Source organism: Athene noctua, chromosome 25 (genome assembly GCF_965140245.1).
Source record: "Athene noctua chromosome 25, bAthNoc1.hap1.1, whole genome shotgun sequence".
Taxonomy (NCBI): domain Eukaryota; kingdom Metazoa; phylum Chordata; class Aves; order Strigiformes; family Strigidae; genus Athene; species Athene noctua.
Genome location: NC_134061.1, coordinates 6,191,685 through 6,202,953, shown reverse-complemented (window position 1 = coordinate 6,202,953; position 11,269 = coordinate 6,191,685). Strand labels below are relative to the sequence as shown.

General features: G+C 65.0%; 1 protein-coding gene across 1 annotated transcript; it reads right to left on the bottom strand.

The window, feature by feature from the left end:
- Nucleotides 1-3,264: 3,264 nt before the first annotated feature.
- Nucleotides 3,265-8,949, bottom strand: LOC141970382 (glial fibrillary acidic protein-like). Its single transcript, XM_074926953.1, has 10 exons — nucleotides 8,483-8,949; nucleotides 7,843-7,903; nucleotides 7,528-7,623; nucleotides 7,292-7,453; nucleotides 6,293-6,418; nucleotides 5,860-6,080; nucleotides 5,615-5,658; nucleotides 4,899-4,984; nucleotides 4,494-4,578; nucleotides 3,265-3,530 (listed from the first exon to the last, which is right to left on the bottom strand). Exons 1-9 carry the CDS (start codon nucleotides 8,947-8,949, stop codon nucleotides 4,537-4,539), a joined length of 1,305 nt encoding a protein of 434 aa, XP_074783054.1. The 3' UTR covers nucleotides 3,265-3,530; nucleotides 4,494-4,536.
- Nucleotides 8,950-11,269: the final 2,320 nt, after the last annotated feature.

The window sequence follows — 11,269 nt, the reverse complement described above, 5'->3', positions numbered from 1 at the left end:
TGGGTTGGAATGGCCAAGGATGGGGCAAAACCGAGCAAGGAGCATCATTTCGTACGTGTGACACGTAGGTCGAGGGTTTGCGTTTACATCACACGAAACTTGTCTCTGTTTTTTCAGCTGTGTTGAAAACGTGTTCAGCTGCTGTTTGCTGAGGCTGCGTGAGTTCATCACCCAGTTTCTCATCCTGGCATTGGCTTTTAAAACTGGATTTATCAAGTTTTAGATCAGTTTAAATCGAGAAAAGTATTAAAAAAATCTTAATGACTGGCCGTACCCTTGTCAGAGGGGCTACCTTTAGTAATTTTAAGACCAGAATCGCAAGTTTGTGTTAACCACTGATGCAGCGGACTATTGAATTATTGCTAATAGACAATATTTTAATTTTAAAAACTCAGGTTTCTTAATTGATGCAACAACATCAAGATTTTTGAGTTTTTTAAAGCAACTCACAGTTCTGAATGCATGACTGTAAGTGAGGAATTGTCATGGAATACCTGTTTTCTGGATGGGTTCCCCTGGTACCTATTCTGAGCCCTTCATTAGTGATTTTTTTTTTCCGGTTATTCACAGCAAACATCCAAGTGATGCAAATATCAGTAAATAAATGAAAAATCAGGGTCACAGACTGAGAGCACGGCGGCTCGCTCTGAATGAGTTAAAGAGCCCCAGAAGGGATGGAAAATGCCCGACAGCGAGGACTTCCAGTGGTCCTGTCCCTCTCTTAACAGGGGGAAGGTTAAAAGAAAACTTGTTCACAGTTTGTGAGGACAAAGGTGTAGCAAGGCAACGATCAGGTGCTAGAGAAGTTGAGACCGATTTTAAGAATTTAGCAAAGGTTTTCGGACAAAGATTTTAGTACATACTGAAGAGTTTTAATTGTAGGCACAGCTTTTGTAAAGAATTTTCTGTGGTTCAGAAGGTAATAGGTTTGGGAATTGCGTTGCTTAGGTGAACCTTTATCTTAAAAGGTCTTTTCTGGCTTTGTATGGTTTTATAGATGACAAAGGCAAGATTCAAGGGCAAAATTCTTCTAAGCTGTGAAATCTAATCACTGGTGGAGAGTTTGCCGTGAATTTTAACACGCAGACTTGTTGACTTAGTAATTTAGTGACTGCCAGCAACTCCTGCGAGTCCAGGAAAAACACAAACTCTCCTGAAACATCACTTTTTGCCAAGCAAAGGGTGAGGTCCGGTGCACTTCTTGCAGTGCCTGCAATTGTACGTGGGTGTAATCCAGCCACTTGGGACCACCAAAGTGCCCCGGACCCGTGCTGTCAGGAGTCGTTTGCATTGGAGGTAGAATGGGCTGATGGAGGTGGAGGTGCTGTGCAGGGTGGTGTATCTGGGACTGATCGAACCAGGTATTTTATTATTATTTTACCTCAAACAGCAGGGCACGGGCTCAACCTCAGAGATCCTGTCACCTCATGGTCCAGTGATCTCAAACTCTATCTGGTTTGCAAAAATTCCACACAAATTGAAATGCAGAAGGAACTGACAGGCATCAGTCCAACAAAGAAACTCTGCAGAGCTGCCTAATAGTGTGTCTAAATGGAGTTGCACTTCTGTTTTGGCTGGAGCCCAGAGAGGCCCTCGGATGGCACAGCTCAGCACCTGCCCCCCGAGCTCCCTTGCAGTTCTACTCTGGGAGGGTTCTCAAGCTTCTCCCAAGGGTGCTGAGCAGCCCCGTGTGTGTTACGTTGCTCAGACTTGTTACGGAGGCTCCCAAACAAGCAACCAGCCACCAATATAAAAAATAAAAATTTTATTATTAGTAACAGCCAACCGTCTCTCTGTAAATTACCGATTCGAATGTCTGCGGGAGGAGAACAGAACAACGTTCTGGGGTTTAATAGCAGCCCAAAACACTTTACAAAGCCTCACTCCCTGGGGTTTAACGGCAACCCCAAACGCTCTGTCACTCACCTGACAAGTGAGGGCTCTCACCCTCGAGGACCTGCTCAGGGCAGCGTCCCGACCCAAGGGCCCTCGAGGAGTTTCCTTGGGCAGCGTCCTGGCCCAAGGGGAGAGTCCTCGACCGCAAGGTGCTGCTTCAGGGGACGAGCTCCAGATGGCTCCCCCAGGGATCTCCATTGACACCCAGACCGAATCTGACCTGTAGTCAGTAGCGGCTCCCATTGGCCAAAGGTCTCACCTACCGTGAGACCTTGAAAACAAAGCCAGCCAGAAGCTGCCACACTTCAGCAGCCACGAAGCTCCACTTGCACTGGCGGATGCGCCTGCCACAAGATTGCCTTGAAATCATCTCAGCAACAACGGTCGGGTCCATTTTGTTCCAAACCCGTCTAGTGGAGCAAAAGGGCACCCCCTCGCCCTGGCAGACTATTCCCATCCCTCTCCCACCTTCTCTGTGGAAACCACTGGGCACCTGATTGCAGGCTTCAGATTCACCTCTGGGCCTGGTACGGGAATGTTGGGCTTTGTGGCTTCTGTCTTGGGGACGCCTGTGTCCCTGCAGCCTGTTGTGGGTGCGATTCCTCTTGCCTTTGGGTAACACTTGCAAAGCCGAGGACTTGCAGAAAGCCAAGAGTTGAAGGCTTAAATGAAACAAGAAGGTGCTGGAGTTACCCGGGGTCAGGATGGAGGATGCTGATGCAGGAGCAGCCCTGACACAACGGTTCCAGCTCTGGTGGGAACAGGCCCGGCGCTTTCAGCAGTGCCCAGGCCCAGCGCTTGCACTCACGTCCTATGTCAAGGATGGGAGCAGCCCGCAGCATCCCCATCACTTGGGGAAAGGCAAAATAACTGTGGTTTAGTGAGAAGACTCAGGAGAAATGCAGTAAAGGAGACCCCCGGCACTGCCTGCGGAGAGGCAGGTTGCAGGCACGACCTTGGAAGCACCACACTCGCGTTTTAGCTTTATTTCTCACCTCAAGCTGCCGCAGGTGTTAGTGCATTAATTCAGTAGCAACGTGGGCTGCAAAGCACCAGCCCGAGGCTGCTCGAGGGGGACCGAGTCCCCCGGGCCGCTGCCATCCCACCCTGGATGCCAAACCCGGGCAGCACCCGGCTCTCCTGTAACATCTCCTGCCCCTGGGAACGGCCCTTCTGGAGTCAGGAGCTGCAAAGCACGGGGGGACAGAGGGGACAAGGGGGGTGGCAGCCCAGTGGCACCCCCTGTGCTCGTCCCAAGGGGCTTGCGGGGTACAAGGAGTGCTGCTGGGCTGTTGCTCCTACGTGAGGTGGCATCAAGGCAGGTTCCGCTCATGGTCTGTAGCTAAATCGAAGGAGGGGACGGGGGCTGCGGGTGAGCACCGGGCTGGGCCACGGCCCTGGGTGGGCCGGTGGCACGTGCTGGTGCGGGGGGAGCACCGGAGGACAGAGGGGGGCAGGGGGACAGGGCCACGTGGAGCCCAGGGACAAGGGATTTCTTCCAGCCCCATCTCGAATGCCCGTGCTGGGGGGAGCTTGGGCTCCTCGCATGGCAGCGACTGTCACCAGGGCAGCCCCGGTCCCCCTGGCGGGACAAGCAGGTCGGGGATGGCTCCGTCCGTCCTCCCCCATCGCTCCTGGGTGGCGGGAGGCACCTCTCACTGTGAGAGCACCCGTGGGTACCCTGACACCCTCCTCCGTCTCCTCTGCACTCCCCTCCTCTCCATTTTCACCTGCGTGGGACCCCCCCAGGCGAGGGCCCAGGCACCCGACCGTGGGTCACCCCTCGCCACGAGCCCCTCGGGACTCTTTGTCCCCACACGGTGATGGGGACACCTTGGTGGCGGACACTCAGGGGGGGCCAGGATAGGCCCATGGCTCTGTGCCAGGAGAAGTCCTCGAGGCCACCCAGCCTCCTGTGCCCACCACTGCTCCGGCCCCACAAACCACCCTGGACACCCCAGTGTCCCCAGGAACCCCTCGTTATCCCCATCTCATCACTCTTGGATGCCGTCCTGACAGCACCTGCCTCCCCATCCTCCTTCCTCCTGCCCCTGCCTCTGGGCTAAGCCCACGTGATGCTTGGTGACGGGGAAATGTCCCTCAGCTGCCGGTTCCTTGCACCCTGCAGGCCCCCCACCCCAAGGGTGCTCAGGGCCTGGGTACACTGGGGAGATCTGGGGTGGCCTCCCAGACCAGGGGGAGGGCAGCAAGGTGGGGTGCAGGGAGAGGTGCTCTTGGCACCGTTGTCTTGTCCGACTGGCACACAGAGATGGCAACAGGAGGGCCTCTCTCCTGGGCACTGGAGACCCAGGATGAGCGCAGGCACGGCCCCGAAACCGCCGGCTCCTCCGTGCTGTGGGGCCGTGGCAGCGTCCTGGCGAGGGAGCTCGGCTCTGCCCGGCGCCGCTCGCCTGCCCCGGGTATTGCCCATCCCCTCCCCGCGCTGTGCCCGCCTGAACGGGCGCTCTGCTGGCAGCCAGCCCCCAACAGGGTGTCAGCGGGGTGGGTGCGGGGAGGTGACCCCCCGAGGCACCGCCGGCTCCTCCCGTGACCGGTGCCCGGCCGCGGGCTCCCTTGCAGCATCGGACAGGACCTACGGGGCTACAGCTACAAGCGTGTGGCTGCTGCGGCTCCTCCGCCCTACGGCTCCTCCTTGTGCTCCTGCTTGGACTCCTTGATCACCTGGAGGCAGAGGGAGAGCGACCATCACCCCGGGCTTGGGCTCTCCTCCCGGGCTGAGCCTGTCTGGGCTCTGAACGACCTTGGGGACAGGGACGGGGGATGGTTTTCTCTACGAGCTGCCAGGCTCAGCCCCACCGTGGCCCAGAGCCGGTTCGTGCCGTGCTCTCAGGGCACCGGGGTCACTGGTTCCCTGCCTGGGCTGCTCCTGGGCTGAAGGGTGGTGGCCCCACGTGCATGATGAGTGACCCCCTTGGGGACACCCCGTGGGGAGGGGGGGTGGAGGGGAGGCAGCGTGGGTGTCACGGATGAGGACTTCGCACCTCTCCATCCTTGGTCTCCACAGTTTTGACCACAATGCTCCTCTTCACGCGGGCTTCAGACACGGATTTAGGGTCCAGGCTGGTCTCTAGGGGACAGGGGCAGGACACGGGGGTGACCCAGTGCCCAGGAATGGCTCCTCCAGCCCCACTCAAGGTGGGGGGGCCCAAAGGGAACAGGTTGGGCTGGAGAACCCTGAGCCAGGGGACGCTGGCCCCAGGGATGTGACCAGCCTCAGGGACACTGTGGGCCTCGGGGATGCGATTGGCCTTGGGGACGTGACTGGTGACATTCTTGGCCTTGGCATGTGGCTGGCACCGGGGATGTGGCCGGCTTTGGGGAGTGATTAGCCTTGGGGACACAGCACCGTGGACATGATTGGCCTTGGGAATGTGGTTGGCCGGGGGGACACGGGTGGCTTTAGGGTGTGATTGGCCTTGGGGACAGGGCTGTCCTTGGGGACATGGTGGTCATTCAGCCTTAGGGACATCACTGGCCTGGGGACATGCTCGGCTCTGGGATGTGGCCATGGCTCACTCCTCCCCCCATCTTGGGAGAACCCAGGAGTCCTCATTCCTTGAGGTTTGGAGGAAAAGCTCCCGGTCCCTCCGGATGGGGCAGGGATGGTTGAGACAGCGTCTCCTCCCGCTGACCCCTAGAAGCCACCCCTGCTTGTGCCACCATCCCACCCCCACCCCACGCGTGGCCACGGCCTCACCTCGGATCTGCAGGTTGGAGAAGCTCTGCACGGGGATGGTGATCCTGCAGGAGCGACGCGGGGTGTTGGGAAGAGCATCGGGGTCCTGCTGCCGCCCTGCACACCAGCTCGGCCCCGCCTGGGGCTGGGGCAGGAGGGCTGGGGACAGTCCGACACCCCCGAGGGGACCACGAGGCTTTGGGGATGGTTTGGGACACGGCCGGGGAAGGGGCAGGGGCAGGACGAAGCCCCCGCTCTGCCATCACCTGCTCTCCTCGCCCTCCAGCAGTTTGCGGTACGTGGCGATCTCGATGTCGAGGGCCAGCTTGACGCTGAGCAGCTCCTGGTAGTCCTGCAGGTGCCGGGCCATCTCCTCCTTGAGGCTGCGGGTGTCCTCCTCCAGCCGTGCCACCGTGTCCTGGTAGCCGGCCGTCTCCAGGGCGTAGCGCTCCTCCAGCTCCCGCAGCTGCCTCTCCAGGGACTCGTTCTGGGGGACCCCGAGGGGACAGGACACCCTCCACCGCCGCCTTCTCCCGGGAGCTGGTGGCTCTCCGCGGTGCCCATCCACCTCCCACCCCTGGGGACCAGCCGTTCCCCCAGCAGCGGGTGGGGGTCCCCAGCGCCGTGCCAGGGAGCCCGGTGGCGGTGGCAGCCCCCCGATGCCGTGTCCCCCGCCCGCTCCCCGCAGCTGTCACCTACCGCGCCCCGCAGAGCCTCCAGGTCGCAGGTGAGGGCCTGGAGCTGGCGCCGGTACTCGTTGGCCTCCTGCTTGGCGGCGCGCAGGGCCTCTGCGTGCCGGGCGGCCGCGGCCGTCAGGTCTGTGAACTGGGGGGGGACACGTGCCGTGGGATGTGTCCCGGTGGCACATGGCGTGGGGACACAGCCCTGCTCTGCTCCACTGCAGGGACGTGGCCCCACCAGCACGTGGCACACAGACACATCCCCGACCCGGCAGGGTGGTGGGACGGTGCTCACGGGACGTGTCCCCAGAGCCCCGTGACACGGGGGACGTGTCCCTGCTGCTGGGGCAGGAGGAGACAGTGCACACGGGACACGCCCTTGGTGTGGGCCTGGGGACATGTCCCTGTTCCTGCAGCCGTTGGGGACAGGCGGGACATCCCCAAAGGCGCGTGTCCCAGGGACATCCCAGCTCCCGGGAGGCCGTGGCCCCAGCAGCGCCTGTGGTGGGGACACATCCCTGCTGCCATGGGAGGAAGGGACAGCTCACACGGGACGTGCCCCCGGTGGCATGCGGTGTTGGGTGGAAGGGACGGCGCACGTGGGGCACGTGGCTGATGGCACGTGTCGTGGAGACGTGTCCCTGCTCCCTTGAGGCGACGGGACAGCGGACATGGGACACGTCCCTGACGGCAGGTGCTGCTGGGGACACGTCCCCGCCGTGCAGGTGGGAGGGATGGTGCCTTTGGAAGCCACCGGGAACGTGTCCCTGCTCCTGCGGGACAGTGCCTGTGGGCCCCGTCACTGGGAACACGCCTCAGGGACCGTGCCCGTGTCACTCCGCAGGGGGACACGTCCCCGCTCCCCGCGGGGACCAGGCCCGGACACGGGACACGGGCGGGGGCAGCGGGGATCCCAAACCCCACGCGCCACCCCCAGGCGGCGCCGCCCAGCCCCGAGGAGGTGACGCTCGGGAGGGGACAGCCAGGCCCCCCCGCCGGGCGACCGGCTCCGCCGCACCTTGGACTTGTACCACTCCTCGGCCTCCCGGACGTTGCTGGCGGCCGCGGCCTCGTAGCGGCTGCGGATGTCGCGCAGGGCGGCCGTCAGGTCCGGCTTGCTCGCGTCCACCTCGACGTGCACCCGCTGCCGGGCCAGCTGCTCCTGCAGCTCCCGCAGCTCCTGGGGGGACAGCGGGGCTCAGCCCGGCCCCAGCGAGCCCCGGGACTCCCCCCCAGCCCCCCGCGCGGGGTTACCTCCTCGTGGGCCTTGCGGAGGAAGGCGATCTCGTCCTGCAGCGTCCCCACCCGCCGCTCCAGGGCCAGGCGAGCCAAGGCAGCGGCGTCCACGTCCTGCCGCCGCGGGGGGAGAGGAGGGACCGTCCCCAGGGCCTGCTCCCTCCCGAGCTGCCCGGCCCTGCCCCGTGCTGCCCCGTTCTGCCCACCCCAAGGCACCCCAGCCCCCCACTGCCCGCTCCTGCCCACCCCTGCCCGTCCCCGCGGGAGGCTGAGCTGGGGGCTGAGCCCCTGGGCTGCAGGACGGGGGACGCAGGGTCCAGCCCCTGCCCTCACCTGCCTGTAGGCAGCCAGGTCGCTCTCGGCCTCCAGCCGCAGGGTCGCCTCGTCCTGCAGCCTGCGCCGGAGCAGAGGCACCGTTACTCACTCAGCACCGTTCCCCTCAGCATCGCTCCTCGTTAGGCGCAGTACTCGTTGGGCGCTGCTACTCGGTATTGCTGCTACTCATTAGGCGCTGCTCCTCGTCACCCTGAGCCCCAGGGATGGACCCCCCGGGCCGACACGGCCCTGCGCTCCCAGCACCCACACCCTGTGTCGGGGCACGTGCCCATCCCACACCCCCCGCCACCGTCCTGCGCTGTTCCCGGGGTCACCCTGGTCCCTGTTGCCACCCGCGGCCCCGTCACCACCCTGGTGCCCACCACTGCCCGGTCCCCAGGGCTACCCTGGTCCTGGTGGCCACCCTGGTCTCTGTCTCAGTGGCCAACCTGGGGATACCTGCTGCCACCCTGGTCCTTGCCACCGCCCTGGTCCCCAGATGACTGTGATCACCATCCTGGGGGCCACCTTGGTCCCTGAGGCCATCGTGCTGCTGGTGGCCCCCTTGCTCCCCATCCCCACCCTGCTCCCCATCCCCACCCTGGTCATGGTCGCCACCTTGGGCCCCAGGGCTACCCCAAGCGGGGCAGAGCCTTACTTCTGCTGGAGGCTGCCGAGGTCCTCGGCGAGGTTCTCCTTCTCGATCTCCAGACGGGCCTTGGCGGTGGCCAACTGCTCCACATGGCGCCGCAGGTCACGCAGCTCCTCCTGGTAGACGTCGGGCAGACGCGAGGGCTCCTGCTCCCGCGCCTGGTGCAGCTCCACCACCAGCACCTTGTTCTGCTGCTCCAGCAGCCGGACCTTCTCGATGTAGCTGGCAAAGCGGTCGTTGAGCTCCATCATCTCCACCTTCTCGTTGGTGCGCGTCTCCCTGAACTCCGAGTTGAGCGCTGCGGCCAGCGAGAAGTCCATCCTGCCCAGCCCCAGGCAGGCACCCGTGCGGGGACCAGGCTGGGCGCTGCGGGGAGCCCGGAGCCGGGCGGGGGGGCTGGCGGGAAGCCCCCGGTAGCCCGGGGCGGCGGGGCCGATGCGGCGGCCGTAGGAGGAGAGCCGCTGGCTCTCCATGCCGAAGGGGGGGGCGTGATGGGCTCGGCCCGGGGGTTTTATGCAGCCCGGGGGCCCCCTCGTCACTGGCCACCGGGCAGGGAGCCCAAGTCCCGGCACAGCAGCAGGGGGGGGCTGTGCCCTGGCAGGCAGCCCGGGCACCGCAGCACGGCCCCCTGCCCCCGCGGCGGGCACTGGGGGGGCTGGGGCACACGCCAGGCTGGGAGGCAGAGCCGTGGCCGTGGGCACCCGTGGGGCAGCCGGCGGGTGGGTGCTGGGTGCGAGGCGGGGTGCGAGGCCGTGGGCACCGCGGGAGCTGGGGGCAGCGCTGCAGGGCTCCGTGGGCGCGGGATACATTCCCCTGGGGCGGCGTGGGTGCTGGGGGCACGGCCGTGGGGGCCCAGGGGTGCTGGGTGCGGGGGCCCAGGGCGCTGTGGGTGCTGGGTGCACACACACGTCCACACGCACACACGTCTCCATCCCCCCATGCCCATGTGCGCACACGCACACACACACACACACGCACACAGACACACTCTCTGTCTCTCTCACGACTCACACCCCGCCCGCTCCCCGTTTCGCCCCCCCGGGCCCAGCCCCGGCACAAGCGGCTCCGCACCCGCCGCCCGGCCCCGGCTCCCCTGGGCGGAGGCTCTGTGCGGGCCGTCTGGCAGCGCGGGCAGGCGGCTCATTAAGGCCGGCTGCTCATTAAGGCCGGCTGCTAATTAGAGCCTGACGCCTCCCAAGTCCTTCCCCCCCGCTGGCTCTGTCAAGCGCCGCCTGGTCCTGCCGGAGCCCGGCCGGGGCTCAGGGCGCCGGGTCCCCCCTTCCCAGCTCGGGGGGGCCGGATCCTGCCCCAGCCGCTGCTGTGGGTGCGCGGCCGCGTCCCCGTCACCTGTGCGCTGAGTTTGGGGGGGCTTTTGCCCGCCGGGGGCGGCGGGGGGAGGAGGGAGGGCCGGGACCCCTCCCCGGGCGGCTGAAAGGGGCTTCGTGCGGGGCCGGAGCCGGCGGGCCCGGCCCCCCCGCGGGGTCTCTTTGTGCCGGGGCCCGGCGCTGCCGGGAAACGCGGGGGGACAGAGCCAGGGGCACGGGGCCACCGCCAGCCCTGAGCCACACAGCGGGACATGGCCAGGCCTCGGGGACAGCGCCGGCGGGGGCCGGGGGGCTTGGGGACCGCGAGGGACTCGTGGGGGCATCGGGGTGGGGGCCCCAAGAGGCGGCTGGATGAAGCCGGGGGGGTCCCAGGAGGGGCTGGAGCGGGGCCAGGGCGGGGGACAGCTCCCGCCGGCTGGCAGCTAGATGGCAGCCGATGGCCGGGAAAGGCTCCCCGCCCGCTCGGGGACGGGGACACGCCGCCAGGCCCCGCTGGACCGCGGCCACCGTCGCCGGGCCACCGACCGCGGCCACTTGGAAAGTGTCGTGGCAACAGCCGTGGCCCCACGGGTGTGACCTGTGGGCACCCAGGGCCAGGGCGGGCTCATACTGGTGCGACTGGGGGCACTCGGGCGGCGCTCCGAGACAACCGCTTGCTGCCACATCCCCCTCGAATCCCCAGAAGCTCCTCGCCCCCAGGCAGGCCCGTGTCCCCCAGCTGTCCTGGGCCGCTGTCACCAGCGGCGGGCAGGGGTTTGCCCACAGGAACGCCCGGCTTGGGGCCCCGATGTACCCCGCAAGTGACACTTGGCCTCCCGGAAGAGTGGCAGCCCTGGGAACGTGTGCTGGGTGACAGCCCCTGGTGACAGGGCTCCTCCGTCCCCCGGGACTCTCTGAAGTCCCCTGGCGTGCACAGTCCTGGCGGGGCAGGACGGGGCTGGGGGCGCGGCGGGGTCCTCGCCAGCCCCCGCGCCGCTCCCCAGAGGTTGATTTTCTCCCAGCTCCTGCCGGCCGGGATCAAAGCACAGAAAGCTGTCCCTGCCGGCAGGCAGAGCTGGGCTCTCCCCCTCCTCCTCCCCGGCCCCCCTTAATGAGACAAACGAACTGGGAGCGGGCTGCAAGTGTTAATTAGAAGCTTCCTCGCTCTGAGAAGACAAAGGCGAGATCAGCCGCTGCCAGGCAGGGAAGTAGTGCAGAAGGAGCCGGTGACCCCGGTCCCTGTGGGACAGCAGCACACCCGCAGCTGGGTCCTCCCTCCCCGTCCTGCTCCCACCACGCTTGGTCACCTCTGGGGGTGGCTACGAGGAGCTGGGGCAGGCAAGCAGATGTGCCCGTGGCCAGACGTGCCCTGGCACGGCAGGAAAGGGGGTCGCAGGGGTGTCGGGGGACAGGTGTGGTCCCCAGGCAGGGATGCGGGGAGCTCTCTGCTGTGCAGGCAGCTGGAGCCAGGAGCCCCCAGCGTCACACG